The sequence below is a fragment of the Curcuma longa genome, chromosome 1, assembly GCF_044706935.1.
Source record: "Curcuma longa cultivar G26 ecotype Majalengka, Jawa Barat chromosome 1, ITB_CL_G26_1.1, whole genome shotgun sequence".
NCBI lineage: Eukaryota > Viridiplantae > Streptophyta > Magnoliopsida > Zingiberales > Zingiberaceae > Curcuma > Curcuma longa.
This window is the reverse complement of record NC_133861.1, coordinates 8,193,357-8,213,233: the sequence shown is the minus strand read 5'-3', so window position 1 is coordinate 8,213,233 and position 19,877 is coordinate 8,193,357. Positions and strand designations below refer to the sequence as shown.

Here is a 19,877-nt window from a genome sequence, read left to right as displayed (position 1 = left end):
TTTTTTCTCCCTCAATTGTTGGCTATAAGTTTCATATGTCATTCATCTCAATGAAACACATCTTTTTATCACTCTACAAATGTTATTTTAGACCCGGCCCGTGAACCGGCAATTTGAACTGGCTATTCAAGCATTTATTTATTTTTTAAAATTTTATTACTGTTGGAATAGCTAGTTAACCTGACCATTGGAACCATCGGTTAACTTGATGTTCCAACGGTTTGGAGTAATTTTTTGTTTTTTAGAGATTATTTAATTATTGTTTATCAATGGTTATGATTAACTGACTATATATTATTCTTCCAATTCTATAAGATATTTATTTAATTGTTTTTATACTAATTAACTTATCTATTATTGTTTCTGATGAATTATGATTGTTTCAATTTTAAATTTTCAATTCTAATAGAAAGAAATTCATCTTGAATTTGAAAGGGCAAAGAAATAGCTAGTAATTTTGAATGTTGATCTCAATGATATTTAATTTATTAATAATAAATCAGAGCAACTTTTGACACATGAGACATAAGAAAGCACTAAAATTTTTAAGGTTCAAAATACTCCATCTTTAAAATCATCTATTTTTATTAATAAATATTTTTGTAAAAAAATCACTCTCTCGTCTAAAGAAATGCGTGTAAAATATAAATATTATAAAATCTCTTATAAATTTCAATCTGGTGGAGGAAATTATTGGTGCAATCGACCACTGATCAAGGTTTAATCAGGTTGACTCGAGTTGGGATTTCAATTTTTGATCAATATATTAGTTGATTAAGTAAAACGTCAAGTAGATCAAGGTTGATCAGAATACTTGACAGTCGATCAATATGTTAGTTGGTTGAGAAAGAATCAAGTAGATCAAAATTGATCGGATACTTAACAGTAAAAAAAATCCAATGGTTGATCAGACACCTTATGGTTAGAAGTCCAACATAGAATTAGCATGAGATAGAAAGTCCAAGTGGGTCATAGTTGACCGGATACTTAGTGATCGAAAGTCTAATAGAGAGTTGATAAGTGGGGAAGTCCAAGTGATTATGGATGATCGAACACTTGACAGTAAGAAGTACAATAGGGAGTTGGCATGAGGCGTAAAATTCCAGCAGGTTAAGATTGATCGGATGCTAGGCAACGAGGAAGTCTTGATAGGTCAAGGTTGATCAAATACTAAGCAATCAAAAAGTCCTAACAGGTCAAAGTTGACCAGATACTAGACAATAAGATATCTTGGTAAGTCAAGGTTGATTGGATGTCTGGTAAAAGAAGTCCTGGTAGGTTGAGGTGAACTAGATACCAGACAAGACAAAAATTTAACTTTGGTAAAGCTGAAACAGAAGTATATATTAGTTAATTGATAGGATACATCAGTTGACTAATAGACACAAATCTCCAAAACCTAAAAAAATATGGTTGCTACAGTATTGTTACAGTAACAGTGAATAATATTTTGCTATAGTATTGCTATAGTAACAATTGTCTGATGTATTTAATTAGTCGATCCATGGGCACTATAACAGTGTACAAAAGTTTCAAAACTCAACTGAAAAACTCAATTGATTATGATCAGTTGACTGATAGAGTGTATTAGTCAACTGATATCATTGTTCGAGCAAACAGAGAGTTCAGAACTCGACTACGTGATTCAACTGATTAGGAAATAGTCGACTGATGGTGATGGTCAGTCGACTGATGCTGAGGTGGATGGAGTCGTTGAACTAATGGATCATAGCAACATTCGAATCTATAGTGGATCAATCGACTGAAAGGTAAAATCAGTCGATTAATAGACGGAAATCATCCTTGACATGAAGGTTATAAAAGAAGGGTCTCAAGGAGATTTTCGATGTCAATTTTTGAGGGTTTGAGGATGAAGTATTGTTGCATTTGCAGACCAACAAGAGGCATTCAAAAGTTACCAACAATGATCAAAGTGAAGCTCTCATCTTATAAAGTTGTTTTGCTTTCATTTGTTATTGTATTTTTGTTTCATTGTTGTATTGCTTTGTGAAAACTTATTATAAAAGGCTTCTCCACCTCCGGAAGGTTTACAAGAAGGAGAAGGTTTAGTGGTGATAGATCGCTAGGACCATACCTTGAAGTAGTCATCTTGGGAGGCAGGGAACCAAGTAAAATTTTTGTGTTGTGCATGTGGTGCCGAGTTAATTCATGTCTCCGTTGTGCATTCAATCGACGAGCACGCAATCAAGATGAAACGATTGAATCTATTCACCTTCTAGCTTGCACGAGCCCTAACAAATGGTATCAAAGCGAAATTGCTCTTCATCAGACTAACTGCTGAAAAGAGCACAAAGTTAGAGAAAAAAAGGCATGATTTTGAGCTCTTCGATAGAAACAAGTCATCGGACTGACCGCCGGAAGAAACCAATACCAAAGGGAGCTTAGATTTTAGGATGGATCCCTTGGATGAATTCAGAGTAGTACTCTACCGTTTGGATTGGGAGGAGCATTAGAAGGTAAGGATGGAAAACTTTCTCATGATGGACATAGAGCAATGGTTCACGTTAACGGAAGGGTTTGATATTCCAACGGATAGCAAAGGGAAACTCCTTAAAAAGAAGAAATGGACCAAAGAGCAAATATGAAAATATGAGATAAATGATAAAATAATCAAAATTTTAGTTAATTTGATTTCTAATGATAGTTTGTGTAAGATAGGTGAATACAAGGATGCAAGTGAGCTATAGAACAAGTTGGTCAAGCTCAATAAGAATCCAATTTCAACACAAGTGAAGACAAGTCCAATGAGAAAGATTCATTGGAATAAGAAATTGAGGATTTGAAAGTTGAGAGGTACTCAGCATTCGACGAGGATGATATGGAAGAAACTCCTACATCGAGGATTAAGAGGGAGGATAGAAAATTGATATCGAAATAAGGTGAACCATCCACATTCAAAGTCAATAAGGAAGATCGTACCATCTCAACAAATTAAGAGATCTAAAATTATAAAGATATATTAATTTCAATTCATAAAGATAAAAAATATATCATATGTTTTGAGTATAGGAACAAAGGGCACTATAAGAGTAAGTGTTCATAATTAATCAATAAGAAGGCTCAAATGATATCCACGGCGAAGGAGAAGTCAAAAGAAGTCAGGCCCATAATACAAAAGGATAAAGAGTGCATTATGTGCTTCTCATATAATCAATAAGGATATTACCGGAATCAATGTCCAAGGGGAAGACATTCAAATAAAGTCAAAAGAGGAAGACATTCAAATCTAGGGAGAGCTCCTAAGATAAAATCTAAAGTATTATTTCATAATGAAATTTCATTATGACCTTGTTTTGGTTCAAGTTACCATATATAATCTTGGTTATGTGATTACCAAGTAATCACATAACCAAGGTTATGGGGTATAAAATATAACATAATATTGTTTGGTTAACTTATTTATTTGGAGGGAATAAAATATAACCAGTTTAATATTTACTATATTACCCTTAATTCAAATAAATTAAATTAAACTAATAATATTATTATTAATAATATTAATAATGATAATAAATTAATAATATATCAAAAAAATAAATATAATATATAATTTTTTTTGAAATAAATTTATAATTTTTAAAATTTAAAATAAAATTATATATTTTTAATAAAATAATTTATTAAAATAATTATTTTAATAAAATAATTCATTAAATTAATAAATATAATTTATTAATTTTATTTTTTAAAATTTAAAATAAATTTATATATATATTTAAAAAAATAATTTATTAAAATAATTATTTTAATAAATTAATTTATTAAATTAATAAATATAATTTGTTAATTTTATTTTAATAAAATAATTTATTAAATTAATAAATGTTATTTATTAATTTTATTTTTTTAAAATTTAACATAAATTCATATATATTTTTAATAAAATAACTCATTAAATTAATTATTTTAATAAAATAATTCATTAAATTATTTTTTAATTCATTAATTTTATTTTTAAAAATTTAAAATAAATGTATATATATTTTAAAAATAATTCAATAAAAAATTATTTTAATAAAATAATTTATTAAATTAATAAATATAATTTGTTACTTTTATTTTAATAAAATATTTTATTAAAATAATTATTTTAATAAAATAATTATTAAATTAATAAACATCATTTATTAATTTTATTTTTTTAAATTTAACATAAATTTATATATTTTTAATAAAATAATTTATTAAAATAATATATTTTAATAAAATAATTCATTAAATTAATAAATATAATTCATTAATTTTATTTTTTAAAAAATTTAAAATTAAATTTTTATATATTTAAAAATATAATTCATTAAAATAATTATTTTAATAAAATAATTCATTAAATTAATATATATAATTCATTAATTTTATTTTAATAAAATAATTTATTAAATTAATAAACATCATTTATGAATTTTATTTTTTAAAATTCAACATTAATTTATATATATATATATATATATATATAATACATTAAAATAATTATTCTAATAAAATAATAAATATAATTTATTAATTTTATTTTTTAAAATTTAAAATAAATTATATTTTTTAAATTCATAAAATTTTAAATTAATTAACTTGGTTTCAATTAGATTTCACAATACATTTCAATTAATTGAGTTTTAAAATCAAAGGGTAATTATGGAAAAAAATTAGTTAACCTTTGAAATGGTAGAAAACCTTAGGCTGCCAAGGTAATCATATTTCTATATTATAACTCATTTACTGATGTGACGATGATATTGTATTACTTGGAAATCTATCATAACCTGAACCAAACAAGATTATGGTTGATAACTTTGGACAGATAACTAAGGTTATCAATAATAACCCCCAATCAAATGCCCCTAAAGGTTGATTGCACTAACCATCTCTTTCATTTTTGATGTTTGACAATATATTTAAATTAGACTAATTACTTAACTCAACTTTTTAAATTTTATGTCAAATTTGAAATAATTAGGGTGCTTTTGGTTGGAGGTTATCCGTGATTACCTTGATTATCCATCCAAAGTTATCAATCAAAACCTTGTTTGGTTTAGGTAATTGGCGATTCCCAAGTAATGCTTCATGCCCGACACGTCAGCATATGTCAGCAAAAGAGGGCATCCAACCTGGAATTGGAAAACCAAGAAAAACTTAGGTTTTTCTTGATTCCGGGGTTAAGGTAATTTTCTTTACAAAATTACCCTTCAAAGCAGCCTACGCGAAACCCAACTCCCATCCCGATCGCACAAGCGAAACCTAGTGAACTATCGCGGAGGAGGCGAAGGCCGCGACGACGGCGACGGAGGCGGCGGCAACGGAAGAAGAAAAGGAAACGTCTTTCGAGGACAGTGTGGTGGTAGCGGTGGAGTCACGGAACCCGTACAAGGACTTCCGGTGGTCTATGGAGGAAGTGGTGGCGGTCGATGAAGAAAAAGGCTTTAAGAAAGGGTTTTAACTTAAAGCCTTTTTCTTCCCTTCGAAATATTTGTTTTTAAATAATAGTTAAATTTCAATTTTTTTAAAACAAAATTTGGTATTATTTCTTGACAAAAAATACTTTTCTATGGTTTCAAACTCATACTAAAAGTACCATTCTGGTTCAATTATCTCCCTAATTGGTTACGTCCGAATTAGACAAGTAAATTAAGTCATAATATATAGTTTCTGAATATTCTGATTGATGACCGTAATCTTTTCTTCCTTTCATCTCTATCCTCGTGAATAAAATAAATAAATAATTTAATTATTTTCTTAATTCATTTTCCTTCTTAGTACTGCCTAATTTGACATGACAGAATTACTGTACGTCAATCCATCGTCTATCCCTCCCACAGAAAAATTTAAAATGAAACATTTTTTAAACTTCATTTACGAACGAGATATATAGCAGTAATTAACATATATATGTTTGTGTTCTGCATTTCCCGTAAAATCCCGTTAAAGATAAAACCTGATTTGTCATTTTTTGACAACAATCTATTAGTTGCAGCGATTTATTGAATATTTTCAGAGAGGAGGAAATTTTAATTATTTCCATGTAAAAAAAATGTTTATTCTTTATCAAAAATCGATCAAGAATTGCCATATTTCCTGATCCCCCTTCCTCCTCTTCGATTCATTGCTACCACTATTTAAATCCTGATACATCCCCTGTATAATTAAAAATTTACAGTAAGTTCATAGAGGTCATTTGGCTTCGGATTACTGATAAGTTTATTTTCCGTCTTCCATGTCTTTGAATCAGCATCTTCTCACTCTCTTTGTTCTCGTTCTTGCTTTCTCTGCTTCTGGGGTTTTGGCTGCTGTGTACAACGTCGTAGACTTCGGAGCTATAGGAGATGGCAACGCAAATGACACTCAAGTACGTCAAAAAAACACAATAATATATAGTGGGCAGTATTAATCATGCAGATATATATATACATATATACACATTATATTTACATTTTCTGTCTTAACAATCTCTGTGTTCAGGCATTTGTAAATACCTGGAATGAGGCTTGTTACAATAGCAAAGGACAGGCCATCTTCCGCATTCCTGCATGGAAGACATTTTTGTTGGGTAACATTGTTTTCCAAGGACCCTGCAACTATTACATTCGTGTAGAGGTATATGTATATACATATAAAGGTCATCAACTCATGCAAATGTAGAACTATATATATATTTAAGATCGATGGACTAATTACGTAGATATTATATATTCTCACGCGAGCTATTTGTGCTTTGAGAATTAAGGTTGATGGAAATCTTAAACGGATCAATGAAATATGGCCAGCTGGTTATACTAGTTGGATTCTTTTCATTAGAGTCAACCAACTAAGCATCATCGGCACCGGCGAGATTGACGGCCAGGGAACAGACTGGTGGTCATGCAGAATGAAACAGGTAAAAGCTAGCTTTATATATATATATATATAGCCTTCACCTTAATTAATTGATTGATTATATATCTTGTCTCTAATTGCATGCTTTTGGTTAATTTGCTCTCGTGTTGCAGCAATGCCCATTTCGTACTCCCCATGTAAGTTGATTGATGCACATGATATCAATATACCAGTGCAGAGGCACTGTTATCAAACATGGATCGGAGATTGTTGGTTAACTGAGTGAAAATGTTATTGCATGAACGCATATGCAGTCTCTGGAGCTTCTTAGTTGCAACAAAGTAGCCATTTGGGGGTTGAGGTTGAAAAACAGCCCCATGATGCAGTTAGTGATCGGAGACAGCTTCGGAGTCAAGATCAGCGGGGTTACCATCACCGCCCCCGACGAGAGCCCCAACACCGACGGCATTCACGTCGAGAGAAGTCGACAAGTCAGCATCAGTGACGCCGTAATTGGCACAGGTATGCATATACAAGAACCAGACTTAATTCGTGTTGATTAATTTTGTAGATGAGCAAGGTTTTGAAAGTTACCTGAAGGGATCTTTATATAATTTATTAGATGTTATTTCAATTTATTAGATGTTATTGTCTATCACTTTTAGCTAAAAGTATTTGGTAGTGATAGATTTAAATGTGCTATGTATAACCACAACTTTACAATCACTCATTCTTCAAAATTTATGTTTGGGATGAGGAGGGGAAGGATTATAAATATTTAAAGTATAATTAATAATTTTTTAACGACGTGCACCATCATATTTGGCCATTTATTTTTAAATGTATTTTTAGAATATAAAGTTTATAATTAATTTTTGCACATTCCTCATTTTTTTCTCCATGCAATGCAATGCAATGTATGTAGAAATCTAATGGTCGGTCAAGTGTTTTAAAAATTATTTAATGATGTTGATTGCCATTAAATATTTTTGTTTAAAAGTTCTTCGTGGTTTTAAAAGTTCTGTCAAGCAATATATTATCATTGTAAATGTTACTACCTTCATGTGTAATTTGATTATAGCATGTGCATCTAAATACATAAAAATATGTACAGGAGATGATTGTGTATCGATCAGCAATGGTACTTCTAATATTTATGTTAACAACGTCACATGCGGTCCTGGCCACGGAATAAGGTTCGTGGTTATTATATTAATATTATATGCTTGAAATTTTATATATTTGACAAATATGACATGATTATTTCATTTTTACACGTTTATCTATATTTTGCAAATTAATAATAATTGAATCATTTTTTGTTATATATAACCCTAAACCCTAAACTATATTTCATTTTCAGATGTTTCATTAAATTAGTTTCTGATAGCAGTGTAACAATATTTGTACATCTTGGCCATGCATACAAAAGATTTGATACCATTCCACCTAGCAAAAAGTCAATTTAATGGATCTTGCATGGAAAGGTCCAAGTTGTATTTATGAGATAATGCCATCCCTTAATTAGCCAAAGATTTGATTACCAAATCTAATGTCCAATATATGGATTCGATGTTGACAGTGAGAAGGGGACAAAAATCTATGTAGAAGTTAGCACAACAAGCATGAACACGCTCAAACTATAGTGATAGAACGTACGGTTTTAGTTTTTGATGATTAATTTTCAGCATTAGCTTTTCTTTACTCCCTCGTGAATTTCTTCTCTCCTGATCATGCAACTGATCATGCAATTGATCAAAGTTTGATGTAGAGTTGATCCTCCAATGTAGTTGTTCATCTTGGAAGTTTAGTATCTGACAACCGATGAATAAATGCTTCAAAATTAAGATAGAATTTAATTAATCATTTACCCTAGCTAGCTAACAAAACCATGCCACTTTCAATTGCTCAAATAGAATAACTAAACCTTGAAATGATCGTGATTTTATGTTAGCATTGGGAGCTTGGGCATCCAAGGGTCCTGGGCCACAGCAACAGGCATCCATGTTTCTAATTGCGTCTTATCCCAAACAACCAATGGAATCAGGATAAAGACATGGCAGGCAATCACTAATCCCATCTCTCCTTAATTATCTATAATATATATATATATATATATATATAGCTCTCTATATATAATTCGTTTGAGAAATAAATTAAAGAATATTAATTATTTTTCCCCCTCGATATGATCGATCGACAGGGAGGTTCTGGCTTTGCGAACGATATATCATTTGTGAATATTACCATGAATGAAGTGCGGAACCCCATAATTATAGATCAGTTCTACTGCCCCGAAGGCAATTGCCAAAATCAGGTTGGTCATAGTGCTAATTACTTTTCTGTACATTATTAATTAATTTCTGACGTGATCACTGGTTTGTTGGAGAAGACATCAGCTGTGAAAGTGAGCGATGTGAGATTTATTGGAGTGAGAGGAAGCTCAACAAGTGAATTAGCAGTTAGTCTTAAATGCAGCCAAAATGCGCCTTGCACTGGCATCGTCATGGATGGGGTTAACTTGTGGTATGCAGGGCAAGGAAAGCAGGAGCAGTCTTTCTGCGTCAATGCGCAAGGAACTAAAAGAAACCTTTGCAAGCCAGATCTTCCTTGTTTGACTCAAGCTTAGTTGCCTTTCTGATATATATATATGGACCAATGCATGCATGTTGCTGCATGCCTGTTGTAAACTTAGCTTACTCAAAAATAAATGGAGGAAATCTATCCACTGAACTGTAATCTTCATCACGTTGCTAGCTTTCAGAGCTCTTGAATAGAGAACATGCATATGCAATATAATGGACGATCCAGATCCAGATTCGATCCTATTAATTGCGAGCGCGAAAGTACAAAGTGCACCGTAAGTTGATTCAAAACTAATTTAATTTTTCAACATGATCAACTCATTAAAATAAATAAAAATTTTGAATATATATGTATTCAATTTGTTAATATTTATGAACAAAGATTATGAATATAATCATGAATAATATCCACAAATAAAATGTGAATCATGTTCATCAATAAAACTTTTATCAAACTTATAAATAGATAAGATTATGCTCTCAAAATGAAAAAAACAACTTTGTAATATCAAATTCATTAATCAATCAATAAAAAATTTTATAAAAATTTTAAATAATCAAATAAATTTGAATTGAGAGATTGATAGCATTTAAACAAACCCAACTCAATTTAAATTTAAATTAATCTCAATCTTATAAAAAAAATTAAGTCAAATTTAAATAATTATTTTAGTAGTTCAGTCCATTTTAAGTTCAGTTTAGTTTAATTCGATTACTTTATTATAAATAAGTTTAAATCACATAAAATTTGGCTCAACTTAAAATTTGATTCGACTTAGTTTGCAAACAATCCTATGCTCTGGTAAGCGCTTTAAAAATGATTTTAAACTCCTTTGAATGTTGAACTCAGCCTAAGCTCATTTATATCTACCTCTTAATATATATTTTTATATATAGAAAAACATATATTTTAAACACGTACGCTGAACAAAAGCCAAGATGATTTGTCTAAAGCAGCTTTAATATCGATGAACTTTAATTCACTAGTACTGCAAAGTAAAATTAATAGAAAATAAAACTTTAAAAGAAAATATGATCAATCACCAATCCGGCGATCCCCATTATGAAGCTGCTCATTTGGTTCATCAAACAGAATAAATATGCAATAAATATTTTTGTATTTGGTCGGTATAATGCTAAAGGAATAGATAATAAATAAATAAATAGTCTTTGTGATGAAAAAAAATTCTTTGTATGACCCATCTAATTCATATAAATTACTTATTTGATACGTCCAACATGATTAATCTGTCAAGTATGGCTACCCAACCAACAGTGATCGATAACTTGCCAACGTGACCCGCCAAATCTAACCTTAACATTCAGCTAATTTGACTAACTCTATCAGTCGTTTAGTATAATTAATGTCCCAGCTAGATCAACCTAATTAAAATGTTACCACTTATAGCTCAACCAACCTATGAGACCTGTCCGACTCAATCAATTTGCGACAACCTGATCAGCTAGCTTGACCCATTCGAGCCGGTAGACGTGATTAGCACAATTGGCCCGCTAGCCTATTTGGCTCCACCCAATGCTCCATTTGGGTAATCAAAGATTATACGTTTTGATTTAAAAATATCTAAACAATCTAAGAGCGAGCGTATTAATTACCTTCAAGTATAATTTGCTAATTAAAATAACATGATTAATTAGATGCTTAAGCGCTTACCATTATTGGTCATGTACTTATGCCAAATTCTAAGTTGTTTTATTCTGCATCACCAGACAAATTAGATGCTTGACCAGCCATGCTAACCATGGATTCAATCTACCCACTTTCCATGTAGCTACATTGTTATTTAAGTAATTGGGCGTAAGTGAGTAGCATTGTCGGGCTCAACCGTCAACTTAGAGAGAAATACTCTCCAACTCTTGTACTTGAGCTAAATTCACTATGCTGGTTGCCTGATTGCCCCTTTTCTTGCGGAACGACAGTATAAGCCGTTTTTCTTGTTATTGTTTCCTTTCGCAAACAAAATCAAACAGGGTAATCTAATCACATGTTTGTTGGACAATATTCCACAATCTCGTTGGAGATATTTGCTGGAGTTACAAGGAAAATACTAAATTGAAATTACAATCAAAATTCAATTTCAGACTTATCTATTGAGATGACTTGAGTTGATAATCTCAAACTGTCAACCTGAGCTAATTAGGCCGAGCTGCTCCCGAGTGCGTTTCGAGCCTGAGTGGGAAGTCACTGGATGAAGCTGAGTGCTCTCAAGTGGTCCTAAGTGCAACGAGGTCCGAGTGGTCCGTGTGCTTCCCGAGTCCGAGTGGGAAGCCCAGTGTCGCCTGAGCGGGTTATCAAGTACCACGTCGGGACGTTAAGTGCTCCTAAGTCTGATTGAGCTGCTGAGCTATCGAGTGTCAATTCAAGACATTGAGTGCTCCCGAGTTTAGTTGACACTGCAGAGTACCCGAGTTGTCGAATGTCTAGTAGAGACTTGGCCGAGTCACCAAGCTGTTTAGTGCCAAGCTATTGACTTGGCCGAATGATGAATGATGAATGCTGTTGAGTGCACTACAAGAAAAATAATTTTAGAAGGCACTATCTAATGAGGCATTTTAGTTAAAATGCATCAACATTTAATTTTTGAGGCACTTAAAATTTGAGTGGCATTTTTGTAATAAAATCATGAGAATTATAGTTTTTTTATTTTTCTTTTCTTTTACCTTTTCCCTCTTCTTACTTCACAGAACCCTATTATTAGGGTAACAAAAATAAACAACACTCTTTTAATTATACGCTCTAAAATTATACACTCTAAAAGTTAATCGTTTATACACTCTAAAATATTTTATACACTCTAAAATTATATACTCTAAAAGTTAATCGTTTTTATACTCTGAAAGTTAAATATTTTATACACTCTAAAAGTTTTGCTGGATGATGGATTTTAGTTTTGCTGAAGAAAGAATGGGAGGAAGGTGATGGAATATTCGGACATCTACATCTCGTAGTGTGCTATTTTCTCGTTACCTCTTCGTGTCAATTTCGGATTCTAAATAATTAATTTATTAGGCAGATACTTAATGATTTATACACAATTATGAATTCACTGGATCGTAAATTATTTCAGTAATTTAACTTTTCGTACTCAAAAAATATGCTCTCAGTTACAATCCAGAATAAGGCATTTCCGTAAACTCACACTTACAATCCAGAATAGAGCTCATTGATAGTGAGTTTTAATCGAACGGCTCTTCTTATTTCTGGGAATAAATATATCAACCCAGAATAAGGCATTTCCGTAATCAACCCAGAATGGCTCTTCGTTCGAAATCGAAGTATTTTCCTCCTGCTGCGTCACGATCCATCGCCGAACTCGCGGAAGCCCTAAACTCAGAGGTCGCCCTTCCGATCGAACTCGCGGAAGAATGAACTTTTGCTGGATCACAGTCGGGACGGACCCAGCAAACCCTTGCATCGTCGGTGACCAGATCGGGGACGGCGCTTCACTCCGGTAACTTCACCACGGTCCGTCTGATCCCGGCGGCCGCCGGGAAGGGAAGGTACTTCGTTGTCAGAAATTTGCATTCCCAAAAGGGTACCAGGATACCTGCCTCGATCGACCATGTCGTCAGCTCTGCCCTCTGCACCACGCTATGCCGCGATGGAGTGAGAGTGCGCACTGTTGAGCATCTCCTGTCTGCGCTGGAGGCCTGCGGGGTCGATAACTGTCGGATTGAGATCGATGGCGGTGAGGAGGTATTGAGTTCCACCATTTCGCATAGTCTGCTATCTATGATAATCCTAGGAGATCATCACTACTTGCTAAGTCAAAGGGCTAGTTAGCGGATTCATTAACTAAGTCTTGGTAGGCTTCTATACAATTCCAATACGTTTTACTATGACATCCCCTCACACCTTCAATATGTTTTAAAATGACAATAAATTATGAATATCACTAATAGATTTTATAGTTACCCTATATGACTTGATTAATGTTGAAGGCGTGAGGGATAGAGGGATACTAGAGTAAATTTTAGGTAACATAATTGAAAGTAGTTTAAGATATCTGAATATTATTAAAGATATAGTATTGCAAAGGGTTCAATGGAAGGATAATCCATAAAGTCTATCCCAAATAGGTGGGACATGACTTCATTATGAGGATGGCATATCATATGAGGACTACGTTTTACTATGATCAATCAATCATAGGAATTTAAATAAAAACAAATGTGTATGATCTATCAGACTATCTTATGTATGCTATCTGGTTAAATATATCAAGAAAATGTTTATTAAATGGTTACTTTTTGTTTCTTGACATTGCATTCCTACATTGTACCATGGGATTGTTTGTAAAGAAACAATTGCACTTTGCTGTTTATTCTTGAGATGTATTTTTGCTGCTCCCTTTATCTTTTTCCTATTTATGTAGTCTAATGCCAAGATAGTTTCGGGAGGCATAGTTGAACTTATTTCAACTAACTCAAAATTTCTTAAGGAGATTGTCATTGACTGGTTTACTAATAAGCAGGTTCCTTTGTTAGATGGATCAGCTAAGCAATGGGTGGAGGCAATAAAAGAAGCTGGGTTGTATGTTGCCAATGATCACAATGGCTGCAGTTTGGAAAAACTGGTACCAAAACTCCACGAACCACTTTATCTTTGGCACAGGAATTCTTTCTTGATTGCCTTTCCTTCTCCAAAAATCTACATCACATATGGAATAGATTTTTCCAAGGTATTGTTTGCATTTACCTCTCTGGTTTATTTTCATCTTCATCTTTCTCGAGGTTCTCTTGCATCACTACATTATTGTGATCTTTATCGCTAGATTTGAAAACCCCCCACCCATCTGAAGTTCATTTCACACATTTAGTGCTTATATGATATAAGCTACCTGAGATACAAACCTAGTTGAATGGTTCAGGCAAGATAAAGTTTTTGCCAGCTGTTCAAGAATTTGCGGATCGACAAAATGGGGCATGGGAAATATGATTATGTTCTATGAACTGACTCATGTTTGCATGATTAACAGATACCAGCAATTGCCACCCAATGGTTTTCTTCTTTCGTTGATGAATCTATATACTGTGAAGAAATAGCTTCTGCAAGGACATTTTGCATCTATGAAGAGGTTTGCCTAATTCTCAATTTGCCAATATTCATTTTCTTTTGCACTTGTTTTCTATGAACAAAATAAACATAGTTTAAATATCCATGATTTTTTTTACTAGAATTTTTTTTTCACACTGTTCAACAATGGATAGGTAATACTTTTGTCATCTAACTAAGACTGAATTCAGGAAAGTTTTAAATGTCAGCGACTAAAACTAGATGCACCTCATCAGGAGTCGGTTGATGTTCCTTCCAGGAAAGTTCTGAAAACCAAAATATAAGAAATATAATAAGAAGTTAATAAAACAATAATTTGTTGAACAATAATAACTATGCATTTTGTGGGATGGCTTCATACTTACTTGACATCTATATATATATAGTAACGTTCTAGTGTGAAAGAAAAAAACAATCATCACTGTAAAGCCTTATCCTATCTTTAAAACCTCTAATGCTAATTGAAATTTGTCATCAAAATCACGCAGACATAATACTTCATTTTCATATTTTGACGAAATGTATAGCTGTTGCTGCATTTTTCTTGATTTACTTTGGTATTCATGCCTATAGATCCTGAAAAAAGGGAGAAAACTAAGTATAATTATCATTTTAGAAATTAGCTATGATTTTATGAGAAAATATTTTGTCAGATTCATAACATGAAAAAAATAGCAAAATGTTTATAACTTTTTAAATAGTTTTATAATAAGTATTATGTTCGTAAATTTCTACAATCAAAACATTTTATAATAGGAAGACTATATTTATACACAAACTTAAATCATAAACATTTTCACATTTAATACAGGCAATTCTTATTTTCAGCTACAAAAAGTGTCGATTGTTTTATCATGCTTTCAAAATTTAGGATTAATATGACTTATTTGCGTTGTAAAATGTTAATGATGTTCTCTACATTCTACAATTTGCTATTATTTTGGGCTAAACAAGTACTTATGGCCAAACAAGCTCACTGAACAACTACTTACAGAGAAGGCGGTGGCATGGTAAGAGTATGAGATTGTGTTTGGTGAGTCCAATGTCACTGGAGCATATGGAGTCAATGGTCTTGTCACTATATAATTTCCTTCCTCTGCCTTCCTTTAATTGAAAAGATTTGCCATCACTAAATAACTTTAATCACTCATGCTTTTATTTTGTGTAGTCATAGCCACTAATATATTAGTATTAGTTACTAATTTCTTCATTTTGATATGTGCACATTTCTTCAAAATCAATAATAATGAAAGATGGGCTGCAGGTTGAGGGAATGCACCGAGCTGGGCTAATTAAGTGTGGATCAGTTGATAATGCTATTTGTTTGCAGGTGAAGTCTCCCCTTATGTTCTGGCGTATCTTCAAAAGCTTAAACTGAAGAATGTATGATATTTCCTTTTAGATCATTAATCATTTTCGAGAGATAATTATTTTAGTTGATAATGCTATTGTTTGCATGTGATGCTTAACTCTGATTTTCCTTATTTTAGTTACTATTAAATGATTGCATTAGTTGCAACTTGCAATGGGAAAAAAAATTGAAAGAATGATGTAATCTTCGTTTTTCCCCAAACAGCTGCAATGAATTGCTTGAGGAGGAAAAAGTCTTACAAAAGTAGAACAAAGCAGCTTGAGGTTTTCCAATCGCTCATTCACAATCAGGTAGAGAAATGCATTAGTCTTCCGATTTCCAAGTTCTAGCTATGAAAATTCAAGAATTTTAATCATAATTTATGTTCTATCTTGTTCTTGTAGGAGCAAAGCTCAAGAACAAGAGACAACAAACACTCATCTGAAAAGCAGTTGTTCATGGAAACTGAGACTGACTTGCTGATTCTACTTGTTCATAGATATCATAACTACACCAATTGGTCGATATTTGAGCAAATGCTCTCCAACTTGTTCTAAACTAAACACCCTGTAAAGTATGTTAATGTGTGTATAACTTTTGAAATTACATAATTCTTAATCGAGTTGATATAGTTACGTTTGTCATGTCTCAACATCTGACACTTTTTCATGCCTCAAAATGAAATTTAAAAGACATAATAAAACGCCTCAACATATAGCAGATAAGACACTTTTTCATGCCTCAAAAGAAAATTTAAAAGGTATAATAAAACGCCTCAACATATGATAGACGAGGCACTGTTTTGTGCCTCAAAAGAAAATTTAAGAGGCATAATAAAACGCCTCAACATATAATAGATGAGACACTGTTTTGTGCCTCAAAATGTAATTTAAGAGGCATAATAAAACGCCTCAACATATGATATATGAGGCACTATTTTGTGCCTCAACATGTAATTTAAGAGGCACAATAAATTACCTCAATATATGATAGGTGAGGCACTATTTTGTGCCTCAAAATGTAATTTAAGAGGCACAATAAATTACCTCAATATATGACAGGTGAGGCATTGTTTTGTGCCTCAAAATGAAATTTATGAGACAAAATAAAACGTCTCAACATATAGCAGATGAGGCACTTGGATGCCTTAAAATGAACTTTAAAAGGCACAATAAAATGCCTCAACATATAGCAGATGAGGCATTTTTTTCGTGCCTCAAAAACACTTCAAGGAACATTTAGTAACGCCTCAACAAATATCTGTTGGGGCGCTAGTATTTGTTGTGACACCCGCTTGTACGACGTTTTATCCTAACGCCTCAACAAATCAAAGTGTCACAACATAAATCTATTGAGGCACTTTTTGAGCGCCCCAACATACAATTTTTGTTGTAGTGGTGCAAGCTAAGTGGTTGTGTTGTTCGACTATTGAGTCAGTTGAGTCCGAGTGGGTTGCTGTTGCATGAGCACTGAATCAGGAAAGAATAATGTCGAGGCTTGCGTTTGACATAGTTTTCTTAAAAAAGATGTGTCCCCTCTGACAGCGCTTTGAGGTTACGACGGGTGTCTATTTCCCATAATACAATGACAGATTGCGATCACCATCAAATATATATAGATTAGTCATGGTGAACTAAGCTTGTACCCAAACACTATCACAAGTAAATCCGTTGGGCGGAGTGCATGAAAAAGAGAAAATAGAGTGTAGATCTACACTCTATTCTACTCATGGTCAAGAATTCCTTTATATAGGAGCCTCATCCCTCCGCTGTATTGAATATCCGAGTAATGGCTATTCAATGTCTAAGGTTTAATGACAATCGTCGACCATCAGTGATCGATCGTTTCTATCTAGATGGTTATGGATTCTCCATTAACATCTGACCATTTCACATCAGCACATTAATGCATCCGTTATCTATATGAGCAGGAAGCAAAAGATATTCGAGTGGCAATGTCAACTAATTCGACTTGGGCAGACCTAATCTAGTTCAATGCTTACAAGTAGTGCTCAGATAAGAGCCACTTGGGGTTAGTGTAATCTAGACCTTGGATTTTGACCCCCTCCAGTAGGCATCCAAACTTCCATAGTTGCCATTTATTTTAAACAAGCTTTAATCCCGGCCCACTAAACTCCCAATATGAGGCTAATGTCTCATTCACAACGGAGTCGTCTTCCATCCACCACTTTTTCATTCATATTTTTCAACAATGTTTCTCGACGATATAAAGCAATTGTTGATCAATCAACTTAACATTATAATGAGATAACTCACGGGTCAACGTGGTGATGGTGCTGACATGGCAGTGATAATGGCAAAGTCGTTGACGTAACATCAAAGGTATACTTTGGCCTACTAATGTGGTAAGAAAAGTATTATTGGGAAGCTGACATGGCGAAAGGCTGTTGGTGGATGGCCAGTTTAGTAGACTGATCCAGGGGATCATCAATACACGATCAATTGGATCGAGACCTGAATCCCAAAGTGATCGATATACCAATGAGGGGGATTGATAGACTAAATGAGCTCTATAAAAAGAGCCTCGACAGAAGACTTAGAACAACAATAAGATCATTTTCCAAGTTCTCCTAATCTCGTTTTGCTCCTCACTACGACGAACAGCTACTTTGACAACCATACTCTACTCTGGATCTTTGTTGTCGGTATATTTATGCTTTCGGTTTCTTCATTCGTCTTTGTACTTTTATACTCTTGGAATGACAATCTTGTTACCATTTCTCATTTTAATAAAAAACGAGGCTCTTTTTCATTGTAAGAAAAAGTTTATTAATGAATTGTCCATCGAAAGCAATCAAGAACCGCAGACTATAGAGTAGCAATCGGAGGTTGTGAACCAAGTAAAAATAAAATATTATTGGTTATGCTATTGTGTTGTTGTTTGTTTTCTTATTTTGCTACCAACTTTGATTTAAAAAAAACACAAGTTTTCAAAAACCGAGAAAAAACGAAACGTGTTGTTCACGAAGCTCCACCTATCTTCTTCGGTATAGAAGAGGAGGGTCCGCTCCACATTCCGCATCCAACAACTCCCATGAGTTCAACCGGTTTAGGAAGAGCTCTAGTCCATCGCATTCAACGGCTCTGAGTACATCCTCCTCCATCCGCAAGCATCATCCACACCATATCCACTCTGATGAGAGCTCTATCATTTTTAGTGCTTAGCTTAGTGTAGTTCATTTGTGCATGCTACGTGTTTGATTAATTTCCCCATATATTACTTTGATTACAGTTGATGCATTTTAATTCATTTAGTTTTTACAATGCTTTGTTAGTTTGAATGCTTTATGTTTCTATTATGTTTGTGTTTTTTTCATTTGGATGCAATTAGATTAGAGATTAGGTTTCGTTGAATGTTTTATATTTCCTTTAATTCAATTGCAATCATAGTTTAGATTAGATTAGAGTTTTAATACTTGCATTGCTTTTCCTTTCTTAGTCTTAGCAAACTCAACCAAAATCCCCATTTATAACATCAAAATCCAAACATCGTTTTGAAATAAAATAATCCTACATTTCTTGTGAGAGGGCGTTGGAGTTTTTAACAAAATCCTTCCGATGCTTAAGTCATTATGATGTTGTGGTGGCCCATGAAACAATAGTGGAAGAAGAAAAGTGACATTACATTTAGATATCCAAATTGTTGTCGTCTTTAATGTTTATATAGGATTAACATCCCAAGGATCGTGGGTCATGGTAGAGTAGATCGTGGAGAGGCCACACCTGCCCCCGGGGCATAGGTGAGTTGGTTACGACGCAGCAGACTTGCAGAAGAGGGCAAGGGTTCGAATCCTGACGAAGCCAGGCAATACCCTCCTGCGTCACTTTCTCGATTTACCTCCTCACAGATAGTCGTGGGGCCGACCGTGTGGGGCCGCTAAGGTGGCGGATCCACCTTTTTGCAGAAAAGTGGAGAGGCCACACCTGGTTATGCCCTGTAACTGCAAGGGTTGTGCATAACTAGGCTATAAAAAGAATGAGAGCTTGAGAGATTGAACTTTGCTTACGGTGCTTGGGGT

At 33.3% G+C, this 19,877-nt stretch overlaps 2 protein-coding genes across 2 annotated transcripts; both read left to right on the top strand.

Annotated features, from left to right (window-relative positions):
* The first annotated feature begins 6,229 nt into the window (after positions 1-6,229).
* LOC141823581 (polygalacturonase ADPG2-like) lies at positions 6,230-9,457 on the top strand. The gene is made up of 9 exons (XM_074710880.1): positions 6,230-6,361; positions 6,475-6,609; positions 6,740-6,889; positions 7,002-7,025; positions 7,143-7,350; positions 7,943-8,024; positions 8,783-8,891; positions 9,032-9,145; positions 9,218-9,457. Exons 1-9 carry the CDS (start codon positions 6,230-6,232, stop codon positions 9,455-9,457), a joined length of 1,194 nt encoding a protein of 397 aa, XP_074566981.1.
* Positions 9,458-12,684: 3,227 nt separating this feature from the next.
* Positions 12,685-16,299, top strand: LOC141823569 (putative UDP-3-O-acyl-N-acetylglucosamine deacetylase 1, mitochondrial). Its single transcript, XM_074710873.1, has 7 exons — positions 12,685-12,768; positions 12,820-13,128; positions 13,907-14,113; positions 14,411-14,509; positions 15,818-15,870; positions 16,064-16,149; positions 16,243-16,299. Exons 1-5 carry the CDS (start codon positions 12,685-12,687, stop codon positions 15,863-15,865), a joined length of 747 nt encoding a protein of 248 aa, XP_074566974.1. The 3' UTR covers positions 15,866-15,870; positions 16,064-16,149; positions 16,243-16,299.
* The last annotated feature ends 3,578 nt before the right edge of the window (positions 16,300-19,877 follow it).